Source organism: Pseudophryne corroboree, chromosome 1 (genome assembly GCF_028390025.1).
Source record: "Pseudophryne corroboree isolate aPseCor3 chromosome 1, aPseCor3.hap2, whole genome shotgun sequence".
Lineage (NCBI taxonomy): Eukaryota > Metazoa > Chordata > Amphibia > Anura > Myobatrachidae > Pseudophryne > Pseudophryne corroboree.
This window is the reverse complement of record NC_086444.1, coordinates 453,479,015-453,504,974: the sequence shown is the minus strand read 5'-3', so window position 1 is coordinate 453,504,974 and position 25,960 is coordinate 453,479,015. Positions and strand designations below refer to the sequence as shown.

At 46.6% G+C, this 25,960-nt stretch overlaps 1 protein-coding gene across 4 annotated transcripts in view; it reads right to left on the bottom strand.

Annotated features, from left to right (window-relative positions):
- DCAF11 (DDB1 and CUL4 associated factor 11) overlaps window positions 1-25,382 on the bottom strand; it is a 143,217-nt gene extending 117,835 nt beyond the window's left edge. Inside the window, exon 1 of one of the 4 annotated variants that reach the window (XM_063913636.1) lies at window positions 25,261-25,382. Coding sequence is in view for 2 of the 4 variants with exons in the window: in XM_063913634.1 (XP_063769704.1) it covers window positions 25,261-25,324 (64 nt within the window). In the remaining 2 variants the exon portion in view is untranslated. The remainder of the gene's footprint in view (window positions 1-25,260) is intronic. The other 3 variants (XM_063913634.1, XM_063913637.1, XM_063913635.1) reach the window with 3 other exon arrangements.
- Between the last annotated feature and the right edge of the window lie 578 nt (window positions 25,383-25,960).

Genomic DNA, 25,960 nt, shown 5'->3' with positions numbered 1-25,960 from the left:
AGCCTATTATCAATGAATACCCCCAAATATTTTTTCAACTCTGTTTCCCCTAGGCGTTCCCCATTTAATATGTAGGATGCAAGTTTGTTTTTAGTCCCAAAATGCATAACCTTGCATTTGTCTGTATTGAACCTCATTTTCCATTTAGACGCCCAGAGTTCAAGTTTAGATAGATCATTCTGCAAGGACTCCACATCTAATTGTGAACTAATTACCTTACACAGTTTAGTATCATCTGCAAAGATTGACACTGTGCTTTCCAGGCCTATTTCTAGGTCATTGATAAATATGTTGAACAGTAGTGGTCCGAGTATGGACCCTTGTGGTATCCCGCTGACTACTGGGGACCAGGTTGAGGACTTCCCGTTGACCACTACTCGCTGTACCCTGCTATCCAACCAGCTGCTTATCCATGTGCAAATAGTTTTTCCTAGGCCACTCTCCTTTAATTTGATCATCAGTCTCCTGTGAGGAACTGTATCGAAGGCCTTTGCAAAATCTAGGAAGACGACATCTACTGCTTTTCCTTGATCAATATTATTGCTCACTTTCTCGTAGAAGCTAATTAAGTTAGTCTGACCTGTCCCTCACAAACCCATGCTGGTTCTTGCTAATAATCCTAGCGGACTTTAGATACTCCTGTATGACGTCCCTTAGAATTCCTTCCAATATTTTCCCCACTATAGATGTTAAACTAACTGGTCTGTAGTTTCCCGGAAGATTTTTGGATCCCTTTTTAAATAATGGCACTACCTCAGCTATACGCCAATCCTTCGGTACCATGCCTGATCTAATTGAACTATTAAAAATCAAGTATAGGGGTCATGCTAGTTGTGAACTAAGCTCCATAAGAACCCTCGAATGAAGTCCATCAGGACCAGGTGATTTATTAATCTTAATTTTGCTTAGTCTCTCCCGGACTACTACTTCGCTTAAACAAGTATCTAACCATGAATCATTACTGTCACAATTGTTATGCTCTACTCCCACCATCAGTTCTTCACTGGTGAATACTGATGAAAAGAATTTGTTCAGTATTTCCGCTTTTATTTCGTCATCATTTATCAATTCTCCTAATTCATCTTTTAATGGACCTATATTCACCTTTTAACGTTTATGTATTTAAAAAACTTTTTAGGATTGGTTTTACGCTCTATAGCGATTTGCAATTTCCATTTTAGCTACTCTTATTGCTTTTTTGCATTTCTTATTACACTCCTTGTAATACTTGAAAGACTCCTCCTTTCCATTAGATTTAAATGCTTTGAAAGCCCGCTTTTTTTTTATCCATTTCTGCCTTAACCTTCTTGTTAAGCCACATCGGTTTGAGTTTAATACTCCTGTGTTTACTGCCCATGGGAATAAAGTTATGAATATTGCTATCCAGCAACCCTTTTAAAACATCCCACATTTCCGAAGTATTCTTGTTATTAAACAGAACCTCCCACTCTATGTCGTTAAGTGCACATCTAAGCATACTGAAATTAGCCTTCCTAAAGATAAAAGTTTTGGTGGAACCCCTGTAGCTATGTTTCCTGAAAATGATGTCGAAAGTGATCATATAGTGATCACTGTTACCCAAAGTCTCCCCAACTTTAGTGTTTGATATAATGTCCACAGTAATTACTAGATCCAGGGTAGTTTTAGCCCTAGTTGGGTCCTCAACTAATTGAGACAAGTAGTGATCCCTAATCATATTTAAGAACCTGCTGCCCCTCGCATTAGCACATGAATCGTTACTCCAGTTTATATCCGGGTAATTAAAATCCCCAATGACAAGGATGTCCCCCAATCCCACAGCAGTTTTGATTTGCTGCAGTAGTTGTTCTTCCTCATGTATGCTAATATCCGGCTGTTTGTAGCACGTGCCTATGACTAGTTTTTTTGCATCAATTCCCCCACTTGAGATTTCTACCCATAGTGACTCCACATTATCGCCAGTCTCCTCATAGATTAGGTATGGTTTAAGTGATGGTTTAACATAAAGACATACACCATGAGAGTCTACCGGAGGTGGACTTTCCCACTTGGTACTCAACTCCGTAGGGATAGGATAGTGAGCTAGAATCTTCTTAGAGAGGGAGAATTTCTTCCCTGGTGAAGCCCATGCCTCCTGACGTATGTCAATTAAACTGTCAGAGTTAGGGAAAACAACTTTAACCACCTTCAGACGCTTTAATTTATCAGTCTTCTTTAACACAGTAGTGGGATCTGCTTCATCATCAATCTGGAGAACCATTTTGATAGCTTCCACTAAGTCAGGGACATCAACCTGAGTTACAGGCTCCCCGTCAGAGGCCACTGCGTCAGAGTCAGTCAGATCAGTATAAGCCCCATCCTCATCCGAAGTATCCAAAACATGAGTGGATTGGGAGAAGGAAACCACACGCTTGGAGTGCCCCTTGGCCAAAGAGGGCTGAGGTGTAGGCTTCTGTTTAACCAAAGATTTATTCAAAATCTGTATATGGGCAGACAGTGTCCGCCCAAGGCGGATTTGCTACAGGGACAATTTGTGGCTGTAATGGCACAGGTAGTCACACAGGGGGCGTAAGACGTGTTACCAATGTATTTAACATACAGGAGAGGGCCGCCCAGGAGCCCAGCCCAGCTCGATTGGCCACAGGAGCTACAGGTGGAGTGGGAGAGGTATGGGACCCAGCACCCACGTCCCCAGCAGCAGTTTCCGCCCCTGGTAAATCCGCAGGATCAGCACTGCCTGAGGCAGGAGTTTCCACGGAATTCCGGCCCTTTGTGGCAGACATTATGAGGAATGTAGCCGTGTGGCATAGAGTACAATATAGCCAGACAATAAGAATACCGTATACCAATCCCCTGATTTAGGTGCTAATAAAAGCAGGACACAAACAGAATTAAGTCGGTATGGGGTGACTGAAATACACAGAAAAATACACTGAGCTGTATAGACTGTGAAGCACTATATAATATAATAATATATATATATATATATATATATATATATATATATATATATAATGTAGACCCTGACGCACTTATCCTCTCAGGGCACAGAATACAGTGATAGCAAGGATGTGATACACTAAATGAAAACACACAACAGCTGTAGGCACCCTCAGTCACAAATACAATGCAGATATAAAGTGCACCACGATAATACTGCACTGGACAGGCAAATTACATATGACAATAGATATGTATATGCAGGGGGATATAACAATGCACAGTAATACTGGATGTATCGCACAGAATAATTGTACCACCCATTCTGTTATAATTACACTTGTTCTTAACTAACGCTGTCTAAACGACATGTAGAATACTCAAGTGACTGTAAAAGCACAGCGCTGTGACAGGCGGCTTTACAGAGGAGACATCAGTCCAGCAATCCCGTTGAGAGCAGCCCTTGCTATAGAAATGGCGCCAGATCTCTACAGGGAGTGAGGGAGAAAGTGAAAGCAGCTCCAGGGCGGGAACACCTGCGGAAGATGGCGCCCGGAGCTGGGGGAGGGACTACAGGTCAGCGCCTTATCCCCGCACGCTGGACTTCACCACCGGTACTATATGGAGCCTTTATCAAACGGTTTTTAAAGAAAACCGACCTGCACTCCGGCTGCCCTGGTGGATATAGTGGGGTCCCTGAGCCATACAGTGTCCATGCCAGTCGATCGCGATTTAGCCTGGCGGTTCCCACCTGGGGGACCCTCTTACCTCCTCCCCGTGTCCTGCAGCCACGCGATCCTGGAGATGTGCAGCGGCGGTGTGCCAGAATACCGCTGCTTCTGCGCTGTAAGCACCCGGGAACCAGGCCGCGGGAGTATACAGTGCCGCAGTGGGGAGGTGATGGAGCTGCAGCACAGTATGTCCCCAGGACATAAAAAGTGCTGCGGCCCATGAAGTATCTTCAATAAAGCTTTATTCTTCTTTTCTTCAGGGCTGTCTAACGCAGCCCCCCCCCCCCCCCCCCCCCCCTCCGTAAAGTCACCAACTTTAAAACGGAGCTCCTGTGCACGGAGGCTGGTTTATAGAGGAGGCGGTGCGGTGCATCCTGGGAACAGTCAAAGCTTTTAGCCTGTTGGTGCCTCGGATCAATATACAACTCTACACTCCGATGTTATTCCCTGTGGAATCCCAGTGTACCCCGCTGCAGAAAAGATAATAATAACAACCAGAAGTTCAAACACAAAGATTCTGATGTAACCGCATCACCATATTGGAACTTCAAGAGAATTCGGGAACATTGGTCCAGTATAAGACCAAGACTTAAATCACCACCTTAACCCAAAGTTTCCTCCTGCATGCCACAGACCCTGACCCATCCCTTACTCTCTAAACTGCACAGATTGGGATGACACAGGACTTTATTCAGACATGGATGCAGATCGCTGCATACACAGCCTGATCTGCGTCCGTCTCCTCACATGCTGAAGGCTGACCAAAATGTGTAGCGTCACCTCATGATGCATCTGCAATTAAACTGTGGACGCATCTAATTAAGGCTGACCCCTGGCAGCGCAGGCTGGCAGTGCTTTCAGGCGGTCCATCAACATTTTTTTTAATCGGAGCAACTGTGTGTAATGTCACGCAGCCCCCCGAAAACGCTCCCGGTACGCCCCCGTTTGGCCTGACACGCCCACCCAATGCTGCGTTGCTGCCCTGCAAATGCCCGCCGCTGTCAATCCCATTGCGGCCGCATTATTCCGGGATGAAGACGCAATGTGTAAGGTTGTGCAGGCGCGATGCAGCCGCTGCGAGTGCACAGTCTGCTGATGCGCAGTTTGTCGATGCAGGCAAACTTCGCTGTGGACTGCTAGTGCGGCAGAGTCTGAATAAGGCCCATAGTACACTCTGCCAAAATGGCGATCCACATCCTTCCCACAACACAAGAGATTTTTTCTTCCTGGATTTCCATTGCACCTTCGAGGCCATCATAAATGAAAAAGCACAGTGGTTCTGACACTTGGGGGGAATGTAATAGGGTGTCCGAATCAGAAAGTGAGAGATTTTGTGAGAGTTTGACTGGTTTTTTTTTGTTTGTCTTTTTAAGAGGCAATCATTTACATGGCAAAATCAACCTGGGTTTGCCATGTAAATGATTGCCTCTTTAAAAAAACCCAGGAGAACTCTCACAAAACCTCTCACTTTCTGATTTTCACACCCTATTACAGCGGTTTCCAAACTTTTTTGAATCACGGCACCCTAGAGTATCAGAATTTCTTTCACGGCACCCCTAAGCCAATAGTTTCTTATTGAAAAATTCAGAAATAAATATTAAATTAAGTAAATTGTCTTTATATGTCATCCTTAGGGTCACTTATGTGGTGAGGGACAAGATTTGCTTCTGACTGTCAATATATTTTATGATTGGCAGCCACCAACACTGGTTTTGCTTTTTACATTGACCATGCATAATTTGAATTGGTTCTGGACCACCAACCCGAGGCACCCCTGCAAGTGTCCCGAGGCACCCTTGGGTGCCACGGCACATAGTTTGGGAACCACTGCCGTATTACATTCCCCCTTTGGACTTCAGGACCCCAAACAGCTCACATTTTACAGGTCACCTAGCAGGTGCATGGGTGTTTTCATTACTCACTGACATATTTTAAAGATTCACAGGTGGATCTAATTATTTTACATGTTATTTTGTGAGGAGACCTGGAAAAATTAACTGTTTGGGGTCCTGAGGACAGAGTTTGAGAACATATTCTTCAAGGACAACAATGGCTGGAGAACAAGGAATTTTTTTGTTACTGATGTCGCAATTCGCAAAATTAAAATATAACTCTTCATTTTCTTTAATACATTTCTTATATATATATTTTTTATTTTACATTGAGGCAGCTATTGTTTTGCATTTAAAGGTGCGGCACACAATATGGAGAAAACTCAGCAATTGTGTATTTCAGTGGTTGCCAAACTTTTTTGAGTCACGGAGCCTAGAGTATCAGAATTATTTTTATGGCACCTATAGGCCAAAAGTTTCTTATTGAGAAATTCAGAAAAATATTAAATTAAATAAGTTGTGTTTATATGTTATCCTTAGGCGGGAATTCAATTGTTTAATCACGCCCGATCTCCCGTCTAAAGTGACGGGAGATCACGGGCGATATTCAATTGTCCCCACTTATTGCGCCCATTAGAGATGGGTCTAGGTGCGCAAAGCACCTAAACCAGACTAAACTAATGGGCACGTGCATGAAAATATCCATTTCGCTACCACCTCCAGGGGTAGCGAGCTAAAATTAACTTCTCGGTCCATCGGCAGCAACAGTTGAATAGCTGCTAGTAAGCGCTCGCGGATGCCGGGACCCTCGTATAAGATTTGAATTCGGCCCTAAGGGTCAGTTATGTGGTGAGGGACAGGACTCGCTTCTGTTTGTCCAAATTATGTTATGATTGGAAGCCACAAGCACTGGTTTTGTCTATTACATTGACCATAAATAATTTGAATTGGTCCAGGACCACCAACCTAGGGCACCCCTTGGTCCCAAGGCACACAGTTTAAGAACCATTGATGTATTTGCTCTATCACAAACCTCCGATTTCTAGATGCAGCAGAAACATGGTGCTGAAGAAGTCCTAAATATGATATATTCAACATTCAGTATTCCCAATTTATTCTAGACAGGGTGACCATCTTAAGGCCCCACATCAGCAATCAATTGGGGCAATTTGATGTTTTGCAGATGATTGTGTAAATAAATCTGCAATGTATGGGGTTCACAGATTGCAGATTCCAACCAAAAGTCAATTGTGATTGTTAAAACAGGATGTCCAACATGCTGGATTTCACAGATCAATTGGGATGTAGATTGATAGTGTATGGTAACAATCAGCTGATTTGCAGACCGTTTCTACTGAGTATTTCAAGATTGGCAGATCTGTATTTGCTGAAAATTATCTGCAAATCACTGAAAAATATCTGTACTGTATGGGCAGAGATTGGTGGATTGGGGAATCTTTAAATCTGGGGAAAAAAAATATCAGAATCTGTTTTTTTTTTTAAATTATTGATCTATGGGGGCCTTTAGTAAAAACTATAATCACAGAACAAGGTAGTCTACATACTGTACATCAGGTCTGGTTTGCGTTAAAGGGTAGCTTTATAATTATATGCACTACCATAGCATTTCCCTCAGCCATAGCAAAAAACACAACTGACAGGTGAAATTAATAACATTCATTATCTTGTTACACTGGCACCTGTAAAGGGGTGGGATATATTAGGCAGCAATTGAACACTCAGTACTTGAAGTTGATGTGTTGGAAGCAGGAAAAATGGGCAAGCATAAGGATCTGAGTGACTTTGGCAAAGGCCAAATTGTGATGGCAAGACAGCTGGGTCAAATCATCTCCAAAACGGCAGGTACTGTGGGGTGTCCTAGTATGCAGTGGTTGAGGTCAATCTAAAGTGGTCCAAGGAAGGGCAACCGATGAAACAGCGACAGATCATGGCCATCTAAAGCTCACTGATGTGTGGGTAGTGAAGGCTATCCCAGAAGTGCTACTGTATCACAAATTGCTGAAAAAATTAATAGAAAGGTGTCGAAACACACTGTCCAGCTCAGCTTGCTGCATAGGCACAGACCAGTCAGAGTGCCATGCCATAGGTATAGGCTGCAGGAAGAGAGGCATTGGGGAAAAGTAAGTATACTTGCCCAGTCTGAATTCTCCCCATCGGGATGCCACTGTCGTTATTCTGACCTCCGACATCCCGACTGCCGGCATATCAGACCCAACCCATTAATATAGTCATTCTCTCACTTCCAAAAATAGAAGTTCTTGGACATTTACTAGATATCATTTGTTTACAAAATGTACACTTCCCCAGCAGCTGCTATTGTCTGCAGCCGCCGGGTAGGGGGTCCTGCCGTACTGATTGATCAATGGTGATCGGCAGGGCACGGAAAACACTGGGGGAGGGTGCAGGGAAGCAGAGGGACCTTACGGTCCTACCTACTCTGGGTTGTTGTTTTTTGCTGTTTGTTGTTCCTATGATGTCAGTTTACATTGTATTGTACTTGTGATATTACACTTTTACTATATTCCTTGTACAGTGCTGCAGACATTTCGTGGGGCCTTAAAATGAAGACATGCTTCTGATGAAGGATCTAGGAGGATCCGAAACGCGTTAAGTACGGTGTGGTTCGTGAGTCCAGGACGGTTTTGCTGTGGTGATCTCCGGTGATTGACACCTTTACCCGGGCTGTGTCAAATCCCTTTTCCATCTTGGGAACACCTGAGATTTTCCCTTCAGACCAGAGAGAACTCTTATGTGGAGTGATGTATTATATGCTTTTATTCATCTTTTAAATTGGGAGTGCGGTGTTGTAAATAAAAACTATCCTTTTTAGATAAAATAAGAATTTACTCACCGGTAATTCTATTTCTCGTAGTCCGTAGTGGATGCTGGGAACTCCGTAAGGACCATGGGGAATAGCGGGCTCCGAAGGAGGCTGGGCACTCTAGAAAGATCTTAGACTACCTGGTGTGCACTGGCTCCTCCCACTATGACCCTCCTCCAAGCCTCAGTTAGGTACTGTGCCCGGACGAGCGTACACAATAAGGAAGGATTTTGAATCCCGGGTAAGACTCATACCAGCCACACCAATCACACCGTACAACTCGTGATATGAAACACAGTTAACAGTATGAAACAATAGAGCCTCTCAACAGATGGCTCAACAATAACCCGATTTAGTTAACCATAACTATGTACAAGTATTGCAGATAAACCGCACTTGGGATGGGCGCCCAGCATCCACTACGGACTACGAGAAATAGAATTACCGGTGAGTAAATTCTTATTTTCTCTAACGTCCTAGTGGATGCTGGGAACTCCGTAAGGACCATGGGGATTATACCAAAGCTCCCAAACGGGCGGGAGAGTGCGGATGACTCTGCAGCACTGAATGAGAGAACTCCAGGTCCTCCTCAGCCAGGGTATCAAATTTGTAGAATTTTTGCAAACGTGTTTGCCCCTGACCAAGTAGCTGCTCGGCAAAGTTGTAAAGCCGAGACCTCTCGGGCAGCCGCCCAAGATGAGCCCACCTTCCTTGTGGAATGGGCATTGACAGATTTTGGCTGTGGCAGGCCTGCCACAGTATGTGCAAGCTGAATTGTACTACAAATCCAACGAGCAATAGTCTGCTTAGAAGCAGGAGCACCCAGCTTGTTAGGTGCATATAGGATAAACAGCGAGTCAGATTTTCTGACTCTAGCCGTTCTGGAAACATATATTTTCAGTGCCCTGACAACGTCTAGCAACTTGGAGTCCTCCAAGTCCCTAGTAGCCTAGGCACCACAATAGGCTGGTTCAGGTGAAACGCTGACACCACCTTTGGGAGAAACTGGGGACGAGTCCTCAATTCTGCCCTATCCATATGGAAAATCAAATAAGGGCTTTTACAAGACAAAGCCGCCAACTTTGATACTCGCCTGGCAGAAGCCAAGGCCAATAACATAACCACCTTCCACGTGAGATATTTCAGATCCACGGTTTTTAGTGGTTCAAACCAATGTGATTTTAAGAAACTCAACACCACGTTGAGATCCCAAGGTGCCACAGGAGGCACAAACGGGGGCTGACTCTGCAGCACTCCTTTTATAAATGTCTGAACTTCAGGTACTGAAGCTAGTTCTTTTTGAAAGAAAATCGACAGAGCCGAGATCTGTACCTTAATGGAACCCAATTTAAGGCCCATAGTCACTCCTGCTTGCAGGAAATGCAGAAATCGACCTAGTTGAAATTCCTCTGTTGGGGCCCTTTCGGCCTCACACCATGCAACATATTTTCGCCATATGCGGTGATAATGAGTTGCTGTAACCTCTTTCCTGGCTTTAGTAAGCGTAGGAATGACTTCCTCCGGAATGCCCTTTTCCTTCAGGATCCGGCGTTCAACCGCCATGCCGACAAACGCAGCTGCGGTAAGTCTTGGAACAGACAGGGCCCCTGCTGCCGCAGGTCCTGTCTGAGTGGCAGAGGCCATGGGTCCTCTGATATAAATTCATGAAGTTCTGGGTACCAAGCTCTTCTTGGCCATCCACAAGTATCGTTCTTACTCCTCGCCTTCTTATTATTCTCAGTACCTTTGGTATGAGAGGCAGAGGGGAGAACACATAAACCGACTGGTACACCCACGGTGTTACCAGAGCGTCCATAGCTATCGCCTGAGGGTCCCTTGACCCGGTGCAATATCTTTTATAGCTTTTTGTTGAGGCGGGACGCCGTCATGTCCACCTGTGGCCTTTCCCAATGGTGTACAATCCTATTGGAAGACTTCTGGAGGAAGTCCCCTTTCTCCCGGGTGGAGGTCGTGTCTGTTGAGAAGATCTGCTTCCCAGTTGTCCACTCCGGGAATGAACACTGCTGACAGTGCTAACACATGATTTTCCGCCTATCGGAGAATCCTTGTGGCTTCTGCCATCGCCATCCTGCTTCTTGTGCCGCCCTGTTGGTTTACATGGGCGACTGCCGTGATGTTGTCTGATTGGATCAGTACCGGCTGGTTTTGAAGCAGAGGCCTTGCCGGCCTCAGGGCATTGTAAATGGCCCTCAGGTCCAGAATATTTATGTGTAGGGAAATAACCTGACTTGACCAAAGTCCCTGGAAATGTCTTCCCTGTGTGACTGCCTCCCAGCCTCAAAGGCTGGAATCCATGGTCACTAGGACCTAGTCCTGTATGCCGAACCTGCGGCCCTCTTGAAGATGGGCACTCTGCAGCCACCACAGTAGAGATACCCTGGTCCTTGGAGACAGGGTTATCAGCCTATGCATCGGAAGATGCGATCCGGACCACTTGTCCAACAGGTCCCTCTGAAAAGTTCTTGTATGGAACCTGCCTAATGGGATTGCTTCGTAGGAAGCTACCATTTTTTCCCAGGACTCGCGTGCAATGATGCACCGCTACCTATTTTGGCTTCAGGAGGTCTCTGACTAGAGATGACAACTCCTTGGCTTTCTCCTCCGGGAGAAACACTATTTCTGGTTTATGTCCAGAACTATCCCCAGGAACAGTAGACGTGTCATAGGAACCAGCTGTGACTTTGGACTGTTTAGAATCCAACCATGCTGTTGTAGCACTTTCCAAAATAGTGCTACCCCGACTACCAACTGCTCCTTGGACTTCGCCCTTATAACGAGATTGTCCAAGTACGGGATAATTACAACTCCCTTTTTTTTGAAGGAGTATCAACATTTCGGCCATTACCTTGATAAAACACCCTCGGTGCCATGTACAGTCCAAACGGCAGTGTCTGGACTTGGTAATGGTAATCCTGTACCACAAATCTGAGGTACTCCTGGCGAGGATGGTAAATGGGGACATGCAGGTAAGCATCCTTGATGTCCCAGGATACCATGTAATCCCCCTCGTCCAGGCTTGGAATAACCGCCCTGAGCGATTCCCTCTTGAACTTGAATTTTTGTGTTCAAGGATTTTAAATATAAAATGGGTGACACCGAACCATGCGGTTTCGGTACCCCAACCCGTGTGGAATAGTAACCCCGTCCTTGTTGAAGTAGGGGCACCTTGAGTATTACCTGCTGGGAATACCGCTTATTAATTGCCTCTAGCACAGCCTCCCTGCCTGAGGGAGTTGTCAGCAAGGCATATTTTAGGAAACGGCTGGGGGGGAGACATCTCGAATTCCAGCTTATACCCCTGAAATACTACTTGAAAGAAACAGGGATCCACCTGTGAGCGAGCCCACTAATTGCTGAAATTTTTGAGACGGCCCCCCACCGTACCTGGCTACACCTGTGGAGCACCCGCGTCATGGTGTGGCCTCACAGGAGGCGGGGGAAGAATCTTGATTCTGGGAACAGGCTGACTGGTGCAGCTTTTTTCCCTCTACCCTTGTCTCTGTACAGAAAGGAAGCGCCATTTGACCCGATTGCTTTTCTGAAGCCGAAAGGACTGTACCTTTGTCTGTGAGGAAACCTGAGGTAAAATTATTTCTTCCCAGCAGTTGCTGTGGATACGAGGTCCCAGAGACCATCCCCAAATAATTCCTCACCCTTATAAGGCTCTCTATGCGCTTTTTAAGTCAGCATCACCTGTCCAGTGACAGGTCTCTAATACCCTCCTGACAGAATGGACATTACATTTATTTTGGATGCCAGCCGGCAAAATATCCCTCTGTGCATCCCCCATATATAAGACGACGTCTTTAATATGTTTTTATGTTTGCCAACTAGTATCCCTGTTTGACAGGGTCACCGACCACGCTGCAGCAGCACTATCTGCAGGTCTCAGTCTAGTACCTGAGTGTGTAAATACAGACTTCAGGATAGCCTCCTGTTTTTTATCAACAGGTACCTATTAAAGTGGCCGTATCCTAAGACGGCAGTGCCACCTTTTTTGACAAACGTGTGAGCGCCTTATCCACCCTAGGGGATATCTCCCAGCGTAACTTATCCACCTGGCGGGAAAGGGTACGCCATCAGTAACTTTTTATAAATTACCAGTTTCTTAACGGGGGAAACCACGCTTTCACACACTTCATTTATTCATCTGATGGGGGAACAAAACACTGCCTGTTTTTTCTCCCCAAACCTAAAACCCATTTTTAGAGGTGCTTGGGTTAAAGTCAGAAATGTATAACACATTTTTTATTGCCGGGATCACGTCACGGATGTTCCTAGTGGATTGTGTATATGTCTCCACCTTGTCGACACTGGAGTCAGACTCCGTGTCGACATCTGTGTCTGCCATCTGAGAGAGCGGGCGTTTTTGAGCCCCTGATGGCCTTTGAGACGCCTGGGCAGGCGCGGGCTGCGAAGCCGGCTGTCCCACAGCTGTTACGTCATCCACCCTTTTATGTAAGGAGTTGACACTGTCGGTTAATACCTTTCACCTATCCATCCACTCTGGTGTCGGCCCCACAGGGGGCGACATCACATATATCGGCCTCTGTTCTGTCACCATATAAGCCTCCTCATTCAACATGTCGACACAGCCGTACCGACACACCGCAGACACACAGGGAATGCTCTAAACGAGGACAGGACCCACAAAAGCCCTTTGGGGGGACAGAGTAAGAGTATGCCAGCACACACCAGAGCGCTATATATATACAGGGACTAACTGAGTTATGTCCCTAATAGCTTTTATATACAGTATACAGTGCCAATTTTAATGCCCCCCCTCTCTTTTCCCTCTTACTGTGCAGGGAAGAGCCAGGGAGCTTCCCTCCAGCCGAGCTGTGAGGGAAAAAATGGCGCCAGTGTGCTGAGGAGATAGGCTCCGCCCCTTTTTCGCGGCCTATTCTCCCGTTTTTTATGGAATTCTGGCAGGGGTATTTACCTCATATATAGCCCCTGGGGCCATATATTGAGGTATTTTAGCCAGCCAAGGTGTTTTTATTGCTGCCTCAGGGCGCCCCCCCCAGCGCCCTGCACCCTCAGTGACCGGAGTGTGAAGTGTGTGAGAGGAGCAATGGCGCACAGCTGCAGTGCTGTGCGCTACCTTGGTGAAGACAGAGTCTTCATGCCGCCGATTTTCCGGACCATCTTCTTGCTTCTGGCTCTGTAAGGGGGACGGCGGCGCGGCTCCGGGACCGAACATCAAGGCTGGGCCTGCGGTCGATCCCTCTGGAGCTAATGGTGTCCAGTAGCCTAAGAAGCCCAATCCGGCTGCAAGCAGGCGAGTTCGCTTCTTCTCCCCTTAGTCCCTCGCTGCAGTGAGCCTGTTGCCAGCAGGTCTCACTGAAAATAACAAATTCTAAGACTATAACTTTCTAAGAGCTCAGGAGAGCCCCTAGTGTGCATCCAACCTCGGCCGGGCACGAAATCTAACTGAGGCTTGGAGGAGGGTCATAGTGGGAGGAGCCAGTGCACACCAGGTAGTCTAAGATCTTTCTAGAGTGCCCAGCCTCCTTCGGAGCCCGCTATTCCCCATGGTCCTTACGGAGTTCCCAGCATCCACTAGGACGTTAGAGAAAAGGTATTGCACTATGAACTTTTTTCTGTGTATCCACCATATTTCGTTTTAAAACGGTGGACGCAGGTTTTTGTCTTGTTTTATCAGGTTTTTGTGAAAACCAGGGAAACATTCACAAACCGGCCACCCTGATCTGGGAAATTATCTGAGGATGGATTGATGATATGCTCTTAAAACACTTAAATATTGTGAGTGCATTGGTTTATTAACGAAGTAATACTCCTTTATTTGCGATACTGCACGATCATCTGTCTTCTGTGCCTCCGATACACTCTGCCTCAAACTGAGCTTTGGTGCAGAGTGGGCACAGTCTTTTCTTGTTTTGTCAGATTAATGATTATAAGAAGAAATCAAAACGTTGTATGGACTGCCTTCCTTCATGTAGGAACTGACTCACGTTGAGGATTACTTTAAGGGTGATTATCCATATTACTCTTTATGGTTCAGATCTAGCGCCATTGTATTTTTGTTACATATTCTTTTTGCCTTAAAATGAAGAGCTAATAACAATAATGTACAGATAGGAGGCATCATATCAGAACCCTTTGGTCTGATGCAGGATACTTATCATGGATGCCTCCTATCTCCTGACCTAATCATGATCTTTAAGGTGAGGGACCAGTACAAAAAGACAATGACGCCACTATTTTTGTCTGATACACACTTATTAATGTCAGCATTGTCAGGTATACATGCATTTGTCTCAAGTTCTGGACTTTGAAAGTACTTGATATTTCCTTATGATCCATAGACTATTCCTTCTCATCTAGTGCTCCTTGGTGTGGACCAACTATGTCAAGTACGCATATTACAGCCAGAAGGCAAATACATTAGCTGTAAGATCTTTAATATCTGCTATTTCAGGGTGCATTAATGTAAATTAATATTACATTATACCTCCAGTATTGTATGTGCTCCACTACTCCCCAGATTTGATGCTCAAATCCACAGACAGGGTAAAGGTCTAGTGTCAGTCAATGACCACTATAACAAATACGACTGGTCGAATGTGGGAGAGTAGTCACTGTTCCTCGTATGTATTTATATTATGGTATCCCAACTCCAGCACCTTGCCTCGTGTGTGATAGGATGAAAGTTGTTTATCTTGTCTCCCGTTAATCTACAATAATGCTATCACTAACACCTAAATTATTTAAATTCTAGGACAGCTATATATCCAGATATAAATGTGGCTAGCTATCCATTGGCCTGTTTATAGCACAACTCCAGAATGAGCTGGCTTATTATATTGAACAGTAGAAGAAATGTAAGGGGGGTACACACAGAGAGATCCGTGTTTTAAAATCTAAGCAATCTGCGTAGACTGCTTAGATTTTAAGCACGGATCTGTCGTGTGTATGCCCCTTAATTGATCATCTGTTGGGATCCCGGCGGTCAGGATACCGATGCCGGAGCTGAAATACCGGCAGTTGGAATCCTGACCGCCGGCTGGTTACCCCTCTTAGGGGTTGGTCCACGCCATCACCCTGAGGGGAATAGAATGGCCACTGGGCCCGAAGCGTGGCGAGCGCAGCAAGCGTGCATGGGGACACGGGCTCGCCGCCAGGATCCCGGCTATCGGGGTCCCGGCGTCTGTCTTCTGACTGCTGGAATCCCATACTGATCCCCAAGAAACATATGGTATACTATACACTATGCAGCCAAAAGTTATTGGATTCCCAGGTCACTAGACCCGGGTTTAGCCATTTCCACTGACAAAAATCTCACTGGACCCGGGTTGAGCCATTTCCACTGACAAAAATCTCACTGGACCCGGGTTGAGCCATTTCCACTGACAAAAATCTCACTGGACCCGGGTTGAGCCATTTCCACTGACAAAAATCCGGGTTGATGTGCATTCACGTGCAATAACTTGGGATTTTAATATAAGTGATGTATTTGTCAGACTTGTAGTTATACACATTTGATTATATTTTTAATAATTATACAAGACCTCTTCGTTATGTATACTCGTGTTATTTAGAAGCAGTTTCTTAAAAATGTTTAAGAAAAAAAACAACAACTGTTGATGCAAAGAATCATACATAATTGAAACAGTTGACAAATGTTCCGTATTTTTATGAACAATCTAAAGGTGGGTACAAACTGATAGATATACCTGCCGATCAATTGATCGGCAGATATATCTATGGACGGATCAGGCAGTGTGCTGTGCATACACACTGCCCAATCCGGCGGGGACTGACGTCATGAACTGGGCGGGCATGTACACACGTCCACCCAGTTCAGCTGTCAATCACCGCCGGCTGCCGCAGCATGTGTACACAAGCGACGCGCCAATATATCGGTAGATATATTGGCCGTCGGCTGTGCCGCGGCACCGACGCGATATGTCTGTGAACTACGGAGTTCACAGACATATCGCCCGTACACACTGGCCGACGGACCCGCGGTATATCGGCCGTTCAAGAGAACAGACGATATATCGGCCAGTGTGTACCCACCTTAAGGCTGGGTACACACTTGCCGATGCACATCAGATTCCTAGCAAACGATATCATTCATACACACTGATATTGTTTATTATATCGTCAGTGACGGCACCCGGCCACAACCAGTCTGTACACTATCTTTAGATTTCAAGGTAAAAGCCAAAGCGCACATGGTTAACGATATAGTGACTGCACACTGGACTATGTGAACAACATATCGTCCGATCGGATGATATATCGGGTGCATATCGCCAAGTGTGTACCAGCCTAAAGCTTTGAAGATTTGCCACTGGGTATATTTGTACTGTTAATATTCCAGTACTATTGGTTTTATTTTAGTAGTTTATTTGCAGTTATTAGAATATATTGTATCTATGCTGTCAATGTTGACATTGCCTGACTTTAGGTATTATAAATGCAATATAATACCACGTTCACACTGCCTTGAAAAATCTGGGTTATTGCACGTGAACGCGCAGTAATCCGGGTTTATGTGCAGTGTGAACGAGGGTCCTGACAAATTCCCGGCTCGTCTGACCCGGTATTTCAACCCGGGAATAAAGAAGGGTTATTCCCGGGTCAATACCGGGTTAGGCGCAAGTGTGAACGGTGTTAAGTGTTCCCGGGTCGATGCGACCCGGGACACTTCAACACTATTGGAGCTGGCGGTGCTTGTAGATCATCTGATCTCCAAGCACCGCCCCCGCATGTAACCCGGTGACGTCATCGACACGGCATATTGCTGTGTCGGGGCCGCCAGTCTGAACGGGGTCTCAAGCGGCTTGCACCTGAGAAGGTCTCGTGCACGAGTCCTGGGTGCAACCCCGCCATTGTCAGTCTGAACATGGTATAACTGTATTATGATCATATGCATGGGTCATGGGATGTATGATATGTGCAATCTTACATGTGCAGTATTTACCATCCTGATAAGTTCTCCTGAAATTGTGTTCAAATGTTGGTAAGTAAGCAATGAGTTGAATTAACCAAAATCTGTAGTGTTATCAAAATGTATAGATGAAGTTATATATATTGGTGGCAGTTTTGCAAGGGTTCCATTATGACTAGTCTTTGCATGGCTTTCCTCCCAGAGTCCAACTAATGCTTTCTAGCTAAAAGGTCTTATATATTATTATTATTATTATTATTATTATTATTACTACTATTTATATGGCACCAGAGTGTCTGTAGCACCAGGGGAAACAATATCACACAGTGATATTTCTATACAACTAAGGGGCATATTTATTATTGGGTTCTAGACCCAATAATTAACATTCATACTGCTGCTCATGTGTCAATATGAGATTACGGATTGCCCAACTATATTAATAATGCACACCGGGCCAGGAGCTCCAAAAGAAGCCCCATTCCAGCATTGCATAAAGCTGAGCACACATTTCATGGTTTGTTTTTTTGTTTTTTAGACCATTTGCCCGATTCCGACAGATCAGAACGACAAATTGTTAAAATCATCCTAGTGTGTACCCACTATATTGCTGACAATGTGCCCTTCCACGGGTCATCAGTGAAATCGCCCGTCAGACCTGCATGCAGCTCAATCTAGCGATATTGCTAATGAGAGCATTGCTGCTGAATAGCCCTTACTAGGATACCCACGGTCCACATCCACCCCCTGCTGGCATTGGCAAGTGTGTATGCTCTTGCTGACGCCGGGTCCCCTGCAATGTCATGCTGGTACATATTGTCTAATGTGTACCCAGCTTAAGAGAGGAACTGACCGCTAATGCGATCACTTCTCTTCTTAAGCTGGGTACACATAAGACAATATATTGTTCTGGCGCGGATTGGAACGATATCATCCATATTATCTAGTGTGTATGCCCAATTGCGCGCTTCTGTGGGTTGCTCCCTGGGTGTCCAGTTGGGCATGTTGCATACCCAATGGAACGATCCTGACAATGTTTCCATGAATTCTAAATGCGGCCATGAACAATATATCGCACATGATAATAAGAATTTACTTACCGATAATTCTATTTCTCGGAGTCCGTAGTGGATGCTGGGGTTCCTGAAAGGACCATGGGGAATAGCGGCTCCGCAGGAGACAGGGCACAAAAGTAAAGCTTTTACAGGTCAGGTGGTGTGTACTGGCTCCTCCCCCTATGACCCTCCTCCAGACTCCAGTTAGGTACTGTGCCCGGACGAGCGTACACAATAAGGGAGGATTTTGAATCCCGGGTAAGACTCATACCAGCCACACCAATCACACCGTACAACTTGTGATCTAAACCCAGTTAACAGTATGATAACAGAGGAGCCTCTGAAAGATGGCTTCCTAAACAATAACCCGAATTAGTTAACAATAACTATGTACAAGTATTGCAGATAATCCGCACTTGGGATGGGCGCCCAGCATCCACTACGGACTCCGAGAAATAGAATTATCGGTAAGTAAATTCTTATTTTCTCTATCGTCCTAAGTGGATGCTGGGGTTCCTGAAAGGACCATGGGGATTATACCAAAGCTCCCAAACGGGCGGGAGAGTGCGGATGACTCTGCAGCACCGAATGAGAGAACTCCAGGTCCTCCTTTGCCAGGGTATCAAATTTGTAAAAATTTACAAACGTGTTCTCCCCTGACCACGTAGCTGCTCGGCAGAGTTGTAATGCCGAGACCCCTCGGGCAGCCGCCCAAGATGAGCCCACCTTCCTTGCGGAATGGGCCTTAACAGATTTAGGCTGTGGCAGGCCTGCCACAGAATGTACAAGTTGAATTTTGTTACAAATCCAACGAGCAATCGACTGCTTAGAAGCAGGTGCACCCAACTTGTTGGGTGCATACAGTATAAACAGCGAGTCAGATTTTCTGACTCCAGCCGTCCTTTAAATGTATATTTTTAAGGCTCTGACAACGTCCAACAACTTGGAGTCCTTCAAGTCGTCTGTAGCCGCAGGCACTACAATAGGCTGGTTCAGGTGAAACGCTGATACCACCTTAGGGAGAAAATGCGGACGCGTCCGCAGCTCTGCCCTATGTCGAATGGAAAATTAAATAAGGGCTTTTATAAGACAAAGCCGCCAGTTCAGATACTCTCCCGGCCGAAGCCAGGGCCAGTAACATAGTCACTTTCCATGTGAGATATTTCAAATCCACATTCTTTAGTGGTTCAAACCAATTGGATTTGAGGAAATCTAAAACTACATTTAGATCCCACGGTGCCACCTTAGGCACCACAGGAGGCTGTATATGCAGTACTCCTTTGATAAAAATCTGGACCTCAGGGACTGAGGCCAATTCTTTGTGGAAGAATATTGATAGGGCCGAAATTTGAACCTTAATAGATCCCAATTTGAGACCCATAGACAATCCTGATTGCAGGAAATGTAGGAAAACGACCCAGTTGAAATTCCTCCATCGGAGCACTCCGCTGCTCGCACCACGCAACATATTTTCGCCAAATACGGCGATAATGCTTCGCGGTGACTTCCTTCCTTGCCTTTATCAAGGTAGGAATGACTTCTTCTGGAATGCCTTTTCCTTTTAGGATCTGGCATTCAAACGCCATGCCGTCAAACGCAGCCGCGGTAAGTCTTGAAAAAGACAAGGACCCTGCTGAAGCAGGTCCCTTCTCAGAAGTAGAGGCCACGGATCGTCCGTGACCATCTCTTGAAGTTCCGGGTACCAAGTCCTTCTTGGCCAATCCGGAGCCACTAGTCTTACTCCTCTTTGCCGTATAATCCTCAATACCTTTGGTATGAGAGGCAGAGGAGGAAACACATATACGGACTGGTACACCCAAGGTGTTACCAACGCGTCCACAGCTATTGCCTGCGGATCTCTTGACCTGGCGCAATAACTGTCCAGTGTCTTGTTGAGGCGAGACGCCATCATGTCCACCATTGGTTTTACCCAACGGTTTAATAGCATGTGGAAAACTTCTGGATGAAGTACCCACTCTCCCGGGTGAAGGTCGTGTCTGCTGAGGAAGTCTGCTTCCCAGTTGTCCACGCCCGGGATGAATACTGCTGACAATGCTATCACGTGATTCTCCGCCCAGCGAAGGATCCTGGCAGCTTCTGCCATTCTGTTTCTTGTGCCGCCCTGTCTGTTTACATGGGCGACTGCCGTGATGTTGTCCGACTGGATCAACACCGGTCTTCCTTGAAGCAGAGGTTCCGCCTGGCTTAGAGCATTGTAGATTGCTCTTAGTTCCAGAATGCTTATGTGAAGAGACTTTTTCAGGCTCGACCACACTCCCTGGAAATTTCTTCCCTGTGTGACTGCTCCCCAGCCTCTCAGGCTGGCATCCGTGGTCACCAGGATCCAATCCTGCATGCCGAATCTGCGGCCCTCCAATAGATGAGCCTCCTGCAACCACCACAGAAGGGATACCCTTGTCCTCGGCGACAGGGTTATCCGCAGGTGCATCTGAAGATGCGACCCTGACCATTTGTCCAACAGATCCCTTTGCATGGAATCTGCCGAAAGGGATTGCTTCGTAAGAAGCTACCATTTTTTCCCAGGACTCTTGTGCATTGATGTACAGACACCTTTCCTGGTTTTAGGAGGTTCCTGACCAGGTCAGATAACTCCTTGGCTTTTTCTTCGGGAAGAAAAACCTTTTTCTGAACTGTGTCCAGAATCATCCCCAGGAACAGCAGACGAGTTGTCGGCATTAATTGGGATTTTGGAATATTCAGAATCCATCCGTGCTGCTTTAGCACCTCTTGAGATAGTGCTAAACCCATCTCTAGCTGTTCTCTGGACCTTGTCCTTATTAGGAGATCGTCCAAGTATGGGATAATTAATACGCCTTTTCTTCGAAGAAGAAATATTATCTCGGCCATTACCTTTGTAAAGACCCGAGGTGCCGTGGACAAACCAAACGGCAGCGTCTGAAACTGATAGTGACAGTTTTGTACAACGAACCTGAGGTACCCCTGGTGTGAGGGGTAATTGGAACGTGGAGATACGCATCCTTGATGTCCAAGGATACCATAAAGTCCCCTTCTTCCAGGTTCGCTATCACTGCTCTGAGTGACTCCATCTTGAACTTGAACTTCTTTATGTACAGGTTCAAGGACTTCAGATTTAGAATAGGCCTTACCGAGCCATCCGGCTTCGGTACCACAAAAAGAGTGGAATAATACCCCTTCCCTTGTTGTAGAAGAGGTACCTTGACTATCACCTGCTGAGAATACAGCTTGTGAATGGCTTCCAAAACCGTCTCCCTTTCTGAGGGGGACGTTGGTAAAGCCGACTTCAGGAAACGGCGAGGTGGCTCTGTCTCTAATTTCAACCTGTACCCCTGAGATATTATCTGCAGGATCCAGGGATTTACCTGCGAGTGAGCCCACTGCGCGCTGTAATTTTTGAGACGACCGCCTACCGCCCCCAAGTCCGCTTGCGAAGCCCCAGCGTCATGCTGAGGCTTTTGTAGAAGCCGGGGAGGGCTTCTGTTCCTGGGAAGGAGCTGCCTGTTGCTGTCTCTTCCCTCGTCCTCTGCCTCGTGGCAGATATGAATAGCCCTTTGCTCTCTTATTTTTAAAGGAACGAAAAGGCTGCGGTTGAAAAGTCGGTGCCTTTTTCTGTTGGGGAGTGACTTGAGGTAGAAAGGTGGATTTCCCGGCCGTAGCCGTGGCCACCAAATCCGATAGACCGACCCCAAATAACTCCTCTACGCATCGCCTGTCCACTGTCGTGTCCATAAAGCTCTTCTGGCCGAAATGGACATAGCACTTACCCGTGATGCCAGTGTGCAGATATCTCTCTGTGCATCACGCATATAAAGAAATGCATCCTTTATTTGTTCTAACGACAGTAAAATATTGTCCCCGTCCAGGGTATCAATATTTTCGATCAGGGACTCTGACCAAACTACCCCAGCACTGCACATCCAGGCAGTCGCAATAGCTGGTCGTAGTATAACACCTGCATGTGTGTATATACCTTTTTGGATATTTTCCATCCTCCTATCTGATGGATCTTTAAGTGCGGCCGTCTCAGGAGAGGGTAACGCCACTTGTTTTGATAAGCGTGTTAGCGCTTTGTCCACCCTAGGAGGTGTTTCCCAGCGCTCCCTAACCTCTGGCGGGAAAGGGTATAAAGCCAATAACTTCTTTGAAATTAGCAGTTTTTTATCGGGGCACCCCACGCTTCATCACACACGTCATTTAATTCTTCTGATTCGGTAAAAACTACTGGTAGTTTTTTCACACCCCACATAATACCCTGTTTAGTGGTACCTGTAGTATCAGCTAAATGTAACATCTCCTTTATTGCCAAAATCATATAACGTGTGGCCCTACTGGAAAATACGGTTGATTCGTCACCTTCACCACCGGAATCAGTGCCTGTGTCTGGGTCTGTGTCGACCGACTGAGGCAAGGGGCGTTTTACAGCCCCTGACGGTGTTTGAGGCGCCTGGACAGGCACTAATTGAGTGTCCGGCCGCCTCATGTCGGCAAACGACTGCTTAAGCGAGTTGACGCTATCCCGTAATTCCACAAATAAAGGCATCCATTCTGGTGTCGACCCCCTAGGAGGTGACATCCTCATATTTGGCAATTGCTCCGCCTCCACACCAATAACGTCCTCATACATGTCGACACACACGTACCGACACACAGCAGACACACAGGGAATGCTCTATACGAAGACAGGACCCACTAGCCCTTTGGGGAGACAGAGGGAGAGTCTGCCAGCACACACCAAAAAGCGCTATATATGACAGGGATAGCCTTATGATTAAGTGCTCCCTTATAGCTGCTTTTATATTGATATATTGCCATTTATTTTGCCCCCCCTCTCTGTTATACCCTGTTTCTGTAGTGCAGTGCAGGGGAGAGACCTGGGAGCCTTCCTGACCAGCGGAGCTGTGACAGAAAATGGCGCCGTGTGCTGAGGAGATAGGCCCCGCCCCTTTTCCGGCGGGCTCGTCTCCCGCTATTTAGTACATTTAGGCAGGGGTAAATATCTCCATATAGCCTCTGGGGCTATATGTGAGGTATTTTTAGCCTTTTTAAAGGTTTTCATTTGCCTCCCAGGGCGCCCCCCTCCCAGCGCCCTGCACCCTCAGTGACTGCCGTGTGAAGTGTGCTGAGAGGAAAATGGCGCACAGCTGCAGTGCTGTGCGCTACCTTAAGAAGACTGCAGGAGTCTTCAGCCGCCGATTCTGGACCTCTTCTTGCTTCAGCATCTGTGAGGGGGCCGGCGGCGTGGCTCCGGTGACCATCCAGGCTGTACCTGTGATCGTCCCTCTGGAGCTTCATGTCCAGTAGCCAAGAAGCCAATCCATCCTGCACGCAGGTGAGTTCACTTCTTCTCCCCTCTGTCCCTCGTTGCAGTGATCCTGTTGCCAGCAGGAATCACTGTAAAATAAAAAACCTAAGCTAAACTCTCTAAGCAGCTCTTTATGAGAGCCACCTAGAATTGCACCCTTCTCGGCCGGGCACAAAAATCTAACTGGAGTCTGGAGGAGGGTCATAGGGGGAGGAGCCAGTACACACCACCTGACCTGTAAAAGCTTTACTTTTGTGCCCTGTCTCCTGCGGAGCCGCTATTCCCCATGGTCCTTTCAGGAACCCCAGCATCCACTTAGGACGATAGAGAAATATATCGTTCACTGTGCACGGCTGACTGATATCGCTATATCGATCATGCATTCGGCTCATCATAACGAACCACGTGGCGCTACTGCCCATGTGTAGTCTGCAGACCATGCATGCGAGGGCAGTCATTGTGGGGGAAAGATCCTACAGATCCCTCCCCTGGTACATAACCTATAGCCTACAATGGGAATGGCTGACCCCATGAAAAAATGTTATTAACGATAGGGGCCTAGCTCTGGAATGTTTTGCATAATGGCCCTCATTCCGAGTTGTTCGCTCGTTCTTTTTCATCGCATCGCAGTGAAAATCCGCTTAGTACGCATGCGCAAAGTTCGCACTGCGACTGCGCCAAGTAACTTTACTATGATGAAAGTATTTTTACTCACGGCTTTTTCATCGCTCCGGCGATCGTAATGTGATTGACAGGAAATGGGTGTTACTGGGCGGAAACACGGCGTTTCAGGGGCGTGTGGCTGAAAACGCTACCGTTTCCGGAAAAAACGCAGGAGTGGCCGGAGAAACGGTGGGAGTGCCTGGGCGAACGCTGGGTGTGTTTGTGACGTCAACCAGGAACGACAAGCACTGAACTGATCGCACAGGCAGAGTAAGTCTGAAGCTACTCTGAAACTGCTAAGTAGTTAGTAATCGCAATATTGCGAATACATCGGTCGCAATTTTAAGAGGCTAAGATTCACTCCCAGTAGGCGGCGGCTTAGCGTGTGTAACTCTGCTAAATTCACCTTGCGACCGATCAACTCGGAATGAGGGCCAATATACACAATACAGTGTAACCAGCAATCATTAGTATACGCCGTTTATGTTCGGATCTACTACGTAAAGAGTTTAATAAACATTATAAAATAAACTTTACTGGGACCACTGCCCACGTTATACAGTAGACTGGGTAGCCTATAGGTAGGCATTGGTTATACTGTAAATCAGACCGTAGTGTAACACTAACCGCATCTGCACTGCCGGCAACAGAACAGCCTCCGGCGCTGCCCATTGTGTAAGCAGCACATTGTAATGATTGTATGACTCTGCTATACCACATGATTACACTAGCATGCTCGGGGAGAGTTACACAGCACACCGTACATACACGTAACGCGCTGCTTATGTGTCAGCCCGACTTGATGACATTGCATAACTGTTATGACGGAGGCGGTTGGGGACGCACACACAATACTGACAATATATTCAGCCAAGCCGGTGCGGCGCCCCATGGCCGCACCTCCCGCCTACCCCCTACACACTGTGAGCGTACACCGATCCCGCCACCATGACACACGCACATAAATATACATACACTGGCTGTTTACATCGCTGCCCAGGCGTCTCTCTCCGCTGCTTCCGCTTCCCAGGCTCAGCATGTGACTGCTCTCTGGTTGGTCCACAGGTCGACGGAGTCCAGCAGCCGCGCCACTGATTGGTCTGTGCTTCCGCTTTCCCTGCGCTGTGGAGGTGGTGCAGTGTGTTGATTGGCTGGCTGGGTTACCCCGGAGACATGGTCCGAGAAGAAGAAAACATGTGATTAACATAACAGTCCTACCCCTATGCTGCTGGCGCTGCTGTTGGCTGTCCTGCAGTAGTGGTCCAGTGACGTGCGGTGAGGTAAATGGCTGGGGCGGCACTGGCTTCCATCAGATCCAGATTTACATACACATATATGAACCCAATAGTGAAGGCATTCCCAAATCCCAACCATGGTCCTCACACTAAGGTGTCTATTCATGAAGCAGTGAAAAGTGTGGAGAAGTGAGCCAGTGGAGAAGTTGCCCATGGCAACCAATCAGCTGCTCTCTATGATTTTCTAGTCTGCAAATTATAAATGTTACTTCAGTGCAGATTGGTTCTTCTCCACAGGCTCACTTCTCCAAAGTTTTCACTGCTTCATGAATAGACCCCTGTAATTAGTAGCTCAGTTATTTTGATCTAACCATCTGTGCTGCAGCCTGGATATCACTAAAACCTGCACTGTTGGTGTGCCTTGAGGACCGTGGTTGGGA